This window comes from Colius striatus, chromosome 7 (genome assembly GCF_028858725.1).
Source record: "Colius striatus isolate bColStr4 chromosome 7, bColStr4.1.hap1, whole genome shotgun sequence".
Classification (NCBI taxonomy): domain Eukaryota; kingdom Metazoa; phylum Chordata; class Aves; order Coliiformes; family Coliidae; genus Colius; species Colius striatus.
Genome location: NC_084765.1, coordinates 36,166,983 through 36,180,487, shown reverse-complemented (window position 1 = coordinate 36,180,487; position 13,505 = coordinate 36,166,983). Strand labels below are relative to the sequence as shown.

Here is a 13,505-nt window from a genome sequence, read left to right as displayed (position 1 = left end):
GAGGAGCAAGCTTGCCTAAGCTCCTGCACTCTGAAATGTGATCCTGCTGCAGGCACCTCCCTGGGCCCCACCTTGTCCTCTCCAACCTATATATGTGGGCAGCCTTGGCTGGGTGCGGGGGACGTGGGCTGGTGCGGGCTGCCAGGCCCCCAGGGATCCGTGCTGAGGGAGCAGCCGAGGCACAGGAGGATGGCGAAGAACACGTCCATGCGCTGGCGGCTCCCGCTCGTGTGCCTTCTCTGGGAGGTGGCCATGATTGTCCTCTTCGGGGTCTTTGTGCGCTTTGGCCCCGAAGCTGATGCACACTGGGAGGAAGAGAAGCATGACATGAACCTGACCAGTGACATGGAGAATGATTTCTACTTTCGATACCCATGTGAGTATTTGGGAAACCTAGTCCTGATGCTGGTTAGTCCCCATCCCATCCCATCCCATCCCATCCCATCCCATCCCATCCCATGGCAGAGCCTGTCAGAGGCAGCATCTCCACCAATTGCTGGAAAGTCAGGCTCTTGCCTTGAGGCTGGTTTGGGGAACACCAAAGAGCAAGAGAAAAGCCTCGTGGCCCTCCAGTGTTCTTGGGGCTCTGTCAGCAGGGGACTGTGACATCAGTATGTGACATCTTTTTTCCAGGAATAGGGCTGACGTGTTCCCAGCACCCTGCAAGTTTCGGCTTTCTGCCCCCTCCCTCGGCTCCGGATCAGAGCAAGCTTTGCTATGCATCCGGAGGAACGGCTGTCGAGATCCTGTGACATCTTCCTCCCCTTCCTACGCCCTCCCCCTCACTAATAAATTACCCTTTAGCTACTGGCATTTTGATGCCAAAGTCCTCCTAACCTGCCAGGTTCCCAGGGCTCTGGGGTCTCTGCCCCATACTGCCATGGGGATTATTCAGGTGGTTAAAGCCCTTCTGGCCAGGCAGTGCCTTTGGCTGGCTTTCATCTCCAGGGCTGGTCATCTTTGTGAGCTGTTCAGAACAGGCTGCTTCTGTAGGCAATTGTTTCCAAGGAAGCAACAGGCCTGAGTCATGCATCTATTTAGAACATTTCCATTAAAAACACCTGCTAAATCAAAGAAGCTATAGAAACCTGTAGCTGCTGAGGATTAGCTAGTTCAGGAGAGGATTTGCTTACAGAAACCTGCTGCTCAGCTGGCCTCTGGGTTAGTGTACAGCTGTGGCTGCCCTGGGCTCTCCCTCCAGGTCAGCCTTTGGGACTAACCCCACAGAGAGTTGGCACGAAGCAGCAGCAGTGTTCAAAGGCTGCTTTTGGCACTGATGTGCTGGGAGGACATCAGGGGTCCAAAGAATGGCTTGTAGGAGCTAAGGACATGACATCTCTTCTGTCGACATATCCCACCCCTGCTCTGCAGTGCCCCTCCAACGGCTGCATGTATTCACACAACTAAACCCTAAGGGCAACTACTTAGCTCAATTTACCTTTGAATCACATTTCTGTTTCAGACTTGAGGAAAGGCTTATGTCCCCAAAAGCAGAACTGGGTTTTTTTTTCTGTTATCTAATCAGAAATATTCTCTCTCTGCAAAGATGGACAAATATGGCAAGACAGCCAGACCCTGGCGATTTGAACCCTGTGCCCATCCAGCGCTGCTCAGAAGACAATTTGTATTAATGTGTCTGTGACCACTGCTGTCCGCAGGACCTGTCCACAATGGCAGTGGAATAGGATAAACTGACAGGTCCTCCAAGCCCAGAGATGGTTGGGAAGGCAGACAGAAGGAAGCCTGTGCATGGTTGTGTCAGTGGTGCCCACTGACACGTCCAGTCAGTGTGACAATTCCCAATTTGAATCACACATTGATATTGCCTAATGGGTGACTCATCTGCTGTCTAGGAAAAAGAAATGACACTCTTCAGCACAGGTAGCATTCCCAAAGCCCAAACATTTCCTCTTCATAATAATGGCAATTGCCCTCCATCAACAGCAGTGTCACAAAACCTATAGGGCACAGCAGCACCTGCTGCCTCAGAGCAATGCCAACATCGCTCTCCAAGGGAAAACAAATGCCAGGGTTTGAAAAAAGCTTTACATTTGGTGCAGTTTGAAGAAAGACCTGCTCTTCCTCCTGAGTTTGTACAGTGTCTAACACACAATGGGGGTCCTCTGTGTTTTTGGAGGACACAGAGTCCACAGCTTTAAATGTGATGTATTTCTGCTTTTAGGATGAAAGTGGGAATATATAATGCAAACAGCAGCAGATAATTTTAGCTGTATATTGTGTTGCTTACACTGGAGAAGTGGGGAGAATAAATACACCTGCAGTGGGAAAGTCTGTGGGATTCTACGGTAAAACTAGAGTTAGGAAGAGTGGTTCTTAGGGTATGTGGAGAAGTGCATTTGAAGTGACCTCTGCTGAACAGTGCCAGCTCAGATCAAATTGTCTTGTCTGCAACATGGCACCACGTTACTGGAGCCTGTGAAAATGCTCTTCCTTAAACAAGTTGCAAGATCTTGTAAAGCACCAGAGGATGAAAGCTATGGTTTCTGCAGAGCCACACCTCACCCACATCCTCATCCAGCCCTTAGTGGAAACAGCAGATACAACCCCACTGTCCTGTGGGAGCAGATCTGAGGCTGCTGGATTTCAGCATAGATTCAGGGTAGGGCAAATCCTCAGTTACTGAATTTCCTTTGCCCTGAGCTTATGCCTCATCTGAGGTGCACAGACATTGCTGGTTACAGTGGCTGTAATGATTTGTGCCCTGCGTAACGCAGGACTCGCTGGCATGGCTCCATCAACACTGTGTTTACCTGTTCCACCGTGGCAGTTTGCTGGTGGGAGTCTCCCGGGGGGATCTCAGCCTTGGCTGAGGCCACTGGGCAGAGTGGCCTCCACTCTGAGGGTTTGTGTGCTACAGTTTGTAAGTATGCAGCATTTCAGTTCACTTCATTGCTTATCTGATGGAAGCATGCAGCATTAAAAAGTACAGCAGCTTTACTGCACCCAAAGGTCTCTTTAAAGAGGCTCACACAGGTTTGGTTTCCCCCGGGGAAGGGCATCTGAGGGGTTGGAGTCAGCAGGTCAGAGCATTTGTGGGAAGAACTGGGTCTCTCCGGTTTAAGCACTCAAAATCTCACCAGGTGGGATCCTGGTCTCAAGGGTGTTCTGCCACTGATTTCAATGGCATTTTTAAATGTACTCGTAAACTTCCCTTGTTTTTATACTCTTCTTTCTCTGAGCCATCACCAGACCTTGCATTGGATGGACCTACCCGAAGCAACCATTCATGTGTTTTTAACAAAATGTCACTGTTCCTTTTGCATGACATTTTATGAGATTTTACAAAAGGGGGAAAAAACCAATCTGAATAGAAACCTGTTTTCCTTTATACTCTCCATTAGTGTCCAGATTTCTCTTGCATGCAGCTTTTAACAAACATTTTTTACTTCCAAGACTGAGCCTTTTAACCAAAAACTGGTTTCTGGAAGCTGAGCCATTTTCAGACTTAGAAATATTGAGACACATGACAAACACAGATTTTCTCTTGACTTTCATCCCTATTGCCACAAATGCAGTCAGTTTCCTTCCACCACCAGATTCAAATGGCACTCCCAGCCCTGCTGCCCCCAGAGGGCTGACAGTCCCTTCCCTCTGCACAGCTTTCCAGGATGTCCACGTGATGATCTTTGTGGGCTTTGGCTTCCTCATGATGTTCCTCAAGCGGTATGGATTTGGAGCTGTGGGTTTCAACTTCCTCCTTGCTGCCTTTGGGATCCAGTGGGCTCTCCTGATGCAAGGCTGGTTCCACTCTTTCAAGAACGGGAAGATCCTCGTTGGAGTGGAGAAGTAAGGAGGAGATGGGCTCTTGGATGACACCTCATGACTGGCCAGTGGCAGAGCTAGGATGGGAGCCAAGAAGCTGCCAGCTCCTGTCCCTTTGTTATGTGCCAATGAGTCACCAAAATGTCTTCCCCCCACCTCCCACACACCTCCACTCACTTCCCATCTTTTAACCCAAAACTACCTGCTGTTACAGTGGTAGTGCTCAAAGGGAAACTGAGATGAGTGTCACCTCTTAGTCCCAAGCCAAGCACCACAGACACATGATCAACTTTAGGGGAAAGCACTTTTCCTAGCCAGCAAGTGAGGCTGGGAGGAAGGTCAGTGGGAAATCCAGGGCTGTCTCCTCTCTTTGTCTTCATGTGGGATCTCTAGGGCTGGGGGTGGGTGAGGGTGAGTTACAAAAGGGTATTTCCTTGCTAATCCCTAATTTTCTTTCCCATTTTCTAGCCTGATCAATGCTGATTTCTGTGTGGGCTCTGTGTGCATTGCCTTTGGGGCCATCCTGGGCAAAACCAGCCCCATACAGCTCCTCGTCATGACTTTGTTTCAAGTCACGCTCTTCGCAGTGAACGAGTACATCCTCCTCAACCTGCTTCATGTAAGGCCTTAGCCAGCACACACTTGGTTCTGCTCCGCTCCTTCCTCTCTGCATCTCTCTAAATTGTCTCCCTTTGTCTCCCAAGCCACTGCCTTCATAAGGATTTGAAATGCAAGAATTCAGGCAGACAAAGTGGATAGATTATGAAGGAGAAGGTCAGCAGGTGGTACTTCCCTTGAGAAGGGAGATCTTCAACCACAAACATGGCAATTCAAAAGCACTGGTTCCCTCTGTCACAGCTCCCAAGGCAAATTAAGAGCCTTAGCACAAATAATCAGTCACCGTCTTTATGCCCAGCCACTGTCTTTATGCCTGAGATTTCCTTCTCATCTCTTTTCCCTGCTGGAATATGGATGTTGTAGTGGGAAACCAAGTGACAAAGAGGACGAGATGTCTACAGACAGAGGCAGGGTTGCTGCCCTCCAAGAGAGGGTTTGGAGGGCTGGGAAGCAAACGAGTTCCCAGAAGACCTGACTGTACTTGGGAGCCAACCTGGCTGTTGCTGCAACCTGCTTGCCATTGAGACAGGTCAGAAACTCCCCTCTGCCTCAATACTTTCTAAGAGGATGCTAAGAGGAACGCCATGGCCATGCACTGGACCAAGTGAGCAGGATAGATAGCAAGACCAGAATGTTTTTAGGCACCCTTTCCCATGACTGAGGACAGGCTGGAAGGACAAGTGGACAGAGAGACTGGGCACGATGCAAAGCAGCCCTCAGCTCCAGAATGAGCACCGACTGCAGAAGCAAACCTCTGTTTCCCCACGGCTGCAGGTGAAGGACGCGGGTGGCTCCATGACCATTCACACCTTCGGAGCCTACTTTGGCCTCACGGTGACACGCATCCTGTACAGACCCAACCTGGAGCAGAGTAAGGACAAGCAGGGCTCCGTGTACCACTCTGACCTCTTCGCTATGATCGGTGAGTCAGCCCCCACCTCAGAGGTGCTGCTACATGCAGAGCACTCGCTGCAGAAGGATGGTCCCGCCTGCATCTCTGGGAAAAGCAGACTGAAACTAGGGCCTGGGGCTGAGAAGCTCTGTATCCTGGTCTGCCATGTCTCTCAGCTACCTTCACAGCTCCCTTCACCAGTGCCTGGGCTGAGATGTTGCCTGGGAAGACAAGGAAGCATTTTGGTTCCCCTTCTCAGCCAGTCCCTTCACATCACATGGGCTACAGCTCCACAACAGCAGGACTATAGGATTTAACTTTCCCCTGTACAGAAAGATCACCTTTAGAGGCTTTTTCAATCCCTGTATTCTCTCTTTTCCCATTCTTTTCTTTGCCCCCAGGTACTCTGTATCTATGGATGTACTGGCCCAGTTTTAACTCAGCAATTTCTGACCATGGGGATGCACAGCACCGGGCTGCCATTAACACATACTGCTCACTGGCTGCTTGTGTCCTCACCACAATGGCCTTCTCCAGCATGCTGCAGAAGAAAGGCAAGCTTGACATGGTAAGCTGGAAGCAGAGAGTCCTGCATTGCCCAGGGCCATTGTAATAAGGTTGATTGAGGGTCCAGGAAACAATTGGCACTTCTCCTTTGCTGAACAGACAGTGGATTTCAGGGCATGACAGTGAAACCAGCAACCAGGCAGAAACCCTGAGGTTATGTTGAATAAGCAAGTGGAAAGTGAGATGCAGGGCAATGCCCCACTGCATGTGGTGGACCTAAATTACAGCAGGGAATGGGCTTGCTCTGCCCAAATAGCTATGGATGGGCTCGTTGCAGAGCCGTGTTTGGCAGTGCTTTCCCAGCAAGCTGAACAGGGCCTGCGCGGCAGCTCGTGAGCAATCGGGGGGCTGACTTGTACCTGTTATGTGTGTGGGTGACATGTCTCTGTGACAGCAGTGCTTGCATGACACATGGGTGAGACAATTTCCATCTCATCACAACTCCCCACCCAGATTTCGTGTGATTTTCAGATTTGTGCAAAGAATGTGTGTGGTACAGGGAGTGGGAGTCTATGTGCGCCTGTGCTACAGACAGAGGCTGCCTGTTCTTCTCTTGTTTTTCACCAACAAGCAGGAAAATGGGCCCTGATATTTCCCCCGAAAACGTTTTCAGAGCTGATTCTCCCTCTTTGCCATTTGCAATCTCCCTGAGATGCCAAGACAAGCTGGTTACTCCTGCAGGTCCACATCCAGAACGCAACGCTGGCGGGCGGCGTGGCCGTGGGCACCAGTGCAGAGATGATGCTGACTCCATACGGCTCCCTCATTGTCGGGTTCATCTCTGGCATCGTGTCCACGGTGGGGTATGTCTACCTCACGGTGAGTGCTGCTGTAGAGGTCTGCAGCTCAGGTCCTGTTGAGACCAGAAATGGATTTACTTCCCTTTGAGGATTCCTGCTTTCCACAAACACTTCTGCAGATTCGCTTCTGACTCCATTTTATGCCCAAAAATGCTCAGGTTCAGTCTCCCAACAGGAGAGTGCTTGCAGAATACATTGTTGTTTTACCTTGAGCTTGGTTCACATCTTTGTCTACAAGCCCTTAGCTCTTTAATGGGACATGGTGTCACTCTTCCTTCCCTGCTTATCCTAGTCCTTCATGGAAGGAACTCATACTTTCCAGAGCTGTGCTCATGTCCCTGATCTCTCTCTACATCCCCTCCCCTCAGCCTTTCTTGGAGTCCAGGTTGCACATCCAGGACACATGCGGCATCCACAACCTCCACGCCATGCCAGGCCTCATTGGGGGCATTGTAGGGGCCATCACTGCAGCTGCAGCCACAGAGGATGTATATGGAAAGGAAGGGTAAGACAGCTTGAAAATCTTCTCTGAGAATCTACCTCGGGCTCCTTGGTCAGGGAATAAGGAACAATTAGCAGCTGTTGTTAATTGTTCAAGCTTTCCCCTTTGCCCCTCAAAAATATGGGGTACACTGACTGTTTTGGGTGGGTGACTTCTGCTGGCCTCAAAAAGTGAGCCATAACCCTGCTGCATTATTCTGGGGAATGATGGGTAGGAAAGTGCCTCCATCCCTGCACAGTTTTGAGAGATCAGGTAAGGCTAAAGGTCTGAAATACAAAATAAACGTTTATATGTTGGGTTCCTCCTCAGGTAAAGCTTTCCAAGGGCCAGAGGGGAAGGAAGCGTGTGGTGTTTTGTGACCTTGTGACACTCTCCTGGGCAATTACAGAGGAGGGACGGGGCTAGGGGCCCTGAGGGAACAGGGCAACATTGCTCCTCCAGAGCCAGGGAAGATCTGCAGGAGGAATCCTCACCATTTCTGCCCTTGGCAGGTTCATCAAGGCATTTGACTTCACTGGGATGTACCAGACACGGACACCCAGCATCCAGGGAGGGTTCCAGGCAGCCGGCATTGTGGTTTCTCTGCTGATGGCTTTGGTTGGCGGGGCTCTTGTGGGTAAGCAGGAAGGGAGCATAGAGAAGGGAGGACTGAGTCCAGCCTGCGGCTGAAGTGGAGGCACGCATGTTCTGCCTGTGGCTGGACACGTCCTTCCCACGGGCGTTGCGAGGGTTGCAGCCCCTGGCTTGTTCACACTGTGCCCTGCAGTGGGACCACCACACGGCCCATCAGAGCTGGGGAAACCGGGCAACCAAGGGGGGTGCGAGGGCAAAAGGGGTTGGAGAAAAGGGGGTATCGGCACCAATCGGCGTGGCGGGACAGGTGGGCTCCGGCCATCGGCGCGCTGCCTGCATCCCACACGGCATTGTGGCTCCTTGCCCACCTCCCTGCCCGCCTGCTTCCAGGGGCCATCCTGAAGCTGCCAGTCTGGGGCGACGCCGCCGCCGAGAACTGCTTTGAGGACGACATTTACTGGGAGGTGAGTGGGGTCCGGTCCGGGCGCGGGCCGAGGCGGGCGCGGGTCGGGAGCGGGAGCGGGGCGGAGGAGGGGCGCGGCAGGCACAAGATGGCGCTGTGGGCCCGCGGCGCTGAGGGGGCTGTGCCGCGCCGCAGGTGCCGGAGGACGAGGAGAGCGACGTGTACCACATGCACAACCCCGACAAGCCCGCCTCGCCCTGAGCCCCCCGCCGCCCCCGCCGCGGGCTGTGTCCCCTCGGGAGGGCGGCGGGGCTGCCCGCCATCTTCCCGCCGGCGATGCGGCCCCTGCCAGCCTCTTCCCCCACCACGGGACCCCGGGGCCCTGCGCCGGGGGGGCGAAGGCTTCTTTTCTCCCCCTTCCCCGTGAAGACGAGGCACACGGCTCTGCCCTCCTCTCCTGCTTTTGTAACCAGCTGTCGTGAATAAAATAAAACCGTATTCTTTCCAGGCCTGGGCTCGCTTGTGTCGGTAGCAGAGCGGGGTGGGATGTCGCCCCGATCCCATCTCTCCCACCCGTGGCACAAAGCGGCTACTGGACAACCTCCTGGCTGCTGGGGATAAAGCAGAGCTGCTGGGAGACTCCTGGGGTGCAGGAATGGTGACGGTGCAGGGAGGGTGGTGGCCTGTGGAGACAGTTGGCTTGGGACCTTACACCTTAAAATACAGCAGCTGGAGGCAACAGCCAGACCTTGCACAGCAGGGGCTGAGCCCGAGTGGGAAGCACAGGCCAGGCTGGTGCTTTTTGGAGTGCACTGGCGGTGCCATCTGTGGCCTGGGTGAGGGCTAGCTTTGAGTCTGGCCACACTTTTACACGCCTTCATCATTGCCTTCCCTTGACCTGCTCTACTGGAGCCTCCATCAGCTCCCTGGGAGCCTTGTTGGTGTGTACAGCACAAGCTGGCAAGGCCCTTTCTGCTTCTTTGGTTTCAGCTGTTTCTTCCTGTTCTATCAGACTGCTCCTTCCACTTACCAGTGCTATTCTGATGGGAAGGACCCAAGCCAGAGCACTATACTCAGCTCTTAACTGGACCGTCAGCTAGAGTTGGAGGAGACAGGGATGAAAATCAGGCCCAAAACCTGCATGTTTTCCAGGGTGATATGATGTGATGAGCGGGAGAGGAAAAGCGGGGAGGGGGTAGGAGGTAGGAGGGCTGATAGGTCTCTTCACCATGTCTAGCTGTAATTCTCACACCTGAGGGGGGGAGTCAAAAGTAGCTATTCACATCCCCTTGGGATATGACACCCTCATTTTCCATGCTGGGTAAAGACAAAAACCCTTTACAACACATTTCTGGAATTTGTCAGCGGCTGCCAGCAGCAGCATGTTAATTAAATGTCGGCAAAGATGGAAGCAGGAGGCTCTGCTCCAATTGGACACTTTGCTTGGTGGAGCTGAAAAACATTGTGACAGAGGAGGAGGCGCCGAAACACTGTGTTCCCCTGCCATGGAGCAGGGATGGGGACAGCCAGGCGCAGGAGGTGCTGTGTTCTGAACTGACGTTGCCTCTGTTTGGCCTGAGACAACCTCACCGTTGAAAAGAGAAGCATAACAAAAAAACAAAAGGCCTAAAATCCTCCACAGGAAAGGTCTCAGCATGGCAGAGGTGTGGGATGCAGGGAAGGGGCTTGTTGGCTACGGGGAAATTCAGAAATACCGTTGCTGGGCCATGAGGAGCTCTAGCTCTCCTGCCAGCTGGTGATGTATTGTCTGTTCTTTTATGATGGCAAAGGTAGGTCTGACAGGGGTTAGAAATGGTCTCTGGAGAATGATCCCTGCAGAGGCCGAGCCTATATTAAGCTGCACCCTTTCCTCAGGGCACTGATGGGAAAATGAAGGCCAATTCCTGTTTTCCCTGTGCTGGGGTCTGCTGAGGGAAGGAGATACTCTCCCAGCCCCTTTGCACCGGGGAAGGGATGTAACTGCCGTTTTCTGTTCATGGCCTCACCCAGAGATCTCCTCAGAGACCACCACAGGGATGTTTACTGGCAGGCATTGTAGTCAATCTCATTTCAAAAAGGGTGTGCTAAACTTTTTGCCCAAAGTCTGCAAAACCTGAAAGCAGAAGCAGACCTTTTAGGCACTGCATTTCCCACTGTGTCACCAGACCATTGTCTCTCTGTCCCATCCCGTTTGAGTTCTGGCCATGTCCAGAATAAGACAGCATCTAGCTGTAAGTCCAGACCCCATGGCCTGCAGCCTTTCCTCACAGCAACTTGCAAAGGTCCATGGGGATCAGCAGTGACAAAGACTGAGTGGCCCTCACTGCTTTAGCAAAGTGGCCAGCCCACATCTCTGGTGGGGTGGATCTGTGAGCAGTGGGAGACGGTCCTGCCCGATGTGCACGTGCCGGCAGAAGGAGCCCCGATCCCGCTCCCTGTCCCCGCGGGCTCTGCCTTCTCCTCGTGGGAAGACACCTAAATTGCCCGGGCTGCTGGGCAGCGAAGCGTTTTATTGCCCATGCTCTTGTGGGGCTCAGTCTGGTCTCAGTACCTAAATCACTCGCTGGGACTGGCCTTGCGGTTTTAATTCCCTGGCAAACAATGGCAGGGTCGGGCTGGCGTGTTTGAAGTGCGGCCGCGGCCCCAGCGGTGGACGGAGGATTTCTCAACGGGGGAGCACGGGGAGCAGAGGATTGGGCTGCTTGGGCAGGCGGGAGGATGTGTGAGAAAGGGGCTGCCGGGACCCGCGGGGATTAGGTGGTACAAATTGGCTGGGAAGCACCAGAGGCATTGACCAAAGTTGTTCTGGGGCAGGTTCCCATGGGGAGGCTGGCTGAAACAACCTGCCTTCAAGGAGGCTGGAAGGCCTGGCCTGGCTGCTAATCCCCTGGGATCTATAGGGCATGGAGCAGAAAAGAGGTAAAAAAAAAGGAAAAATCTCATGTAAAGGTGGTGCTTTCCCCAAGGGATGATGTTAGAGAGAGCAGGAAGGAGGCGGAGTGGGGGGGGGAACAGCATCTTTTAATCTCACATTTAATAGGCAGATGGTGGGCTTTGCTACTGCTCCTGAGAGCTGCTGCAGAGATTTCAAGGGAAGGCCTTTGCACCCCTCTGCTGTCCCTCACTGCTGCTGCTTACCCCTGTGCCTCTGCAGAGGGTTCCCATCTGCAGACTTGCCTGGGAGAAGGGGGCTCACCTGCTTACCTCTGTGCCCATGTGTGTGCTGGCATGTGTGGGTGCAGGTGCATGGTGCAAGCCCCAGATTTGGAGGTGCAATGAAATGGGCTCATTGCACACCCCATGTGATGGCCATGGTGGATCTCCTGCTGGCAGTGTGCAAAGCACCCATGCAAAGCCCTGTGTCCCCACCAACATGCCTTGAGCCTCTTGACCACATAGAGTCCACACACTGAAAACCATATTGTCCATGTTACTGGAGATGTCAGCATACCCTTGCACACGTGTGCCAGCCTGATGGTCATGGTGCCACTGTGCATGTCCACCTACCTTTGCCATGCACATCCATCCACCTTTGCTGTGCATGTCCATCTACCTTTGCCATGCACATCCATCCACCTTCACCATGCGTGTCCATGTACCTTCACTGTGTGTGTCCATCTACCTTTGCCATGCATGTGCTTGCTGGGCCCGGCATGTCCACGCCTGCATGAGCCTCGCTCCAGCCCCTTCTGAAGGAGTGCTGTAAATTGTAATCAGATTAGGGCAGCCAGTCGCTTAGGGCCCTTGAAAAGGGCATACGTCCCCTCATCAGTACCTAGCATTGAGTCACACAAAGGGTCTAAGTAACTCGGCAGGGGTCGGGCCCTCTGGAGCGCAGGGGAGGGGGCTCGCCTTTCTTTTCTCTCTGTCCCTTGTAATTATGTCAATTTGCTAGCCAAATTGTTTGCTTGAGTGGACAGTGGGGGCTTGCCCCCCTTCCCGCCTCCCCCCCACCCCTAACCCCATTCATGTGCTAATGTGGGAAGGAGCATGGCCTCCTGACTTCGGGAGATGGCCGTCAAGGAGCGAAGCACAGGGGGGCATGGACTGAGAGCCCCCCCATTTACGTGCCCATGGATGACTTGGCCATGCAGCCCTGCTGAACAGGGCTCTTCTCTTTGCTTTACCCCATGGTGGGGTGTGCAATGCCCAGCCAGCCCCAGTCAGCCCTGTTTTTCTCTGGGCATCCCTCACCTGCACCACATACCCACTGGGGCGGCCGCATGCCCAGGGCCAGGAGCCGTGCCCCGCCGCGCGCTCGGAGGCTTTTTGGGCACACCTCTCCACCCACACACCTCCCAGCATTTGCATATATTCTGCCCGCAAATCCTTGTCAAGGGGAGCCTCTTTATTGCCTGTATAGATCACAGGGTGTTAGTTAAGGGGCTTCTTTGTATTGCCTCAGACAGCTGGGGTCATCAAAAGTCCTGCGGTGGGAAGGAGAGACAGGAGGAGGGGGGAAGCCCTGACAATACGGACTGAAGGATTAAAGGAGCATATAAAGTTCCTATTGAGTGAGACAAGAGGCTGTTCACTCCCAAGATTGACAGCGACCAGGAGGCGATTCCTAACACAATGTCCAATTAATTCTCTACCCTCTTCGCTGCCGTCTCCTCCCTCCCTCCTCTCCTGGGCTGGGGCATGAGCAGGGAAGGGCTGAAGCTAAGATCCTCAAGAAGGTAATTAATTATTCGTGACTAAGAGGAGCCTGCCAGTGTGCAGGCTGGTCCCCAGGCTCAGTGGGTATCCATCCCCCTCCCACATGCTCCCATCAGCTTGGGCCACTTTGGAGTAGTTTTCCTTTCCATCAGAGGCAGAGCTGTCCTACTGAGGATCTGTCTCTAGAGCAGGTCCAGCACAATAACCACAGTTCGTACTGTGGTTAGCCCAGAAAAGGTGGATGGATTTAGGGCTAGAGCCAGGCTGGCAGCAGTATGCAGCAGAGCAAGGCAACAGAAGCAAGAAAGCTGGGGAGCAGGGTGAGGTGCATGGGGAAGATGCACGGGCATGCAGAGTATTTAGGGAGAGGCAGAGCACCCTGTGCCAGGCCTTGGCATGAGGTCTTACCTGCGTATGCACTGGCAATGGTTAAAGCAGTTCCATCTACTCTAGTTTTATAAGGAGAAGTGGGCTCCTAGCAGTGAGGGTCCATGACCACTGTCCCCTGGGCTGCATGCCCACAGAGCCATCTGTGGATGTGCTCCTGCATCTCCTGCTAACAGCATCTCTTTGATGTACCCCCATGTACAGGAACAGAATCTGGGCCACCACGTGAAATTCCTGCAAACCACTGAGTACGAATTGTTTGATTTCTCTGGTCTATTTTTTCCCTTGCAAACATCTCAACCCAAAGGGAGGGAGTAACAA

The 13,505-nt window shown here is 53.1% G+C and overlaps 1 protein-coding gene across 1 annotated transcript; it reads left to right on the top strand.

Moving 5' to 3' along the window:
* The first annotated feature begins 174 nt into the window (after positions 1–174).
* RHCG (Rh family C glycoprotein) lies at positions 175–8,399 on the top strand. Its single transcript, XM_061999973.1, has 10 exons — positions 175–376; positions 3,621–3,807; positions 4,252–4,402; positions 5,176–5,323; positions 5,695–5,861; positions 6,542–6,679; positions 7,029–7,165; positions 7,654–7,778; positions 8,126–8,199; positions 8,334–8,399. The coding sequence occupies exons 1-10, from the start codon at positions 190–192 to the stop codon at positions 8,397–8,399; spliced, it is 1,380 nt and encodes a 459-aa protein (XP_061855957.1). The 5' UTR covers positions 175–189.
* The last annotated feature ends 5,106 nt before the right edge of the window (positions 8,400–13,505 follow it).

Excerpts from the sequence above, each read along its gene's own strand:
- RHCG (XM_061999973.1), top strand. The coding sequence starts at position 190 with ATGGCGAAGAACACGTCCATGCGCTGGCGGCTCCCGCTCGTGTGCCTT. Across the intron at positions 377-3,620 it reads TTTCTACTTTCGATACCCAT|CTTTCCAGGATGTCCACGTG; the intron begins GTGAGTATTTGG and ends CCCTCTGCACAG. Across the intron at positions 5,324-5,694 it reads TGACCTCTTCGCTATGATCG|GTACTCTGTATCTATGGATG; the intron begins GTGAGTCAGCCC and ends CTTTGCCCCCAG.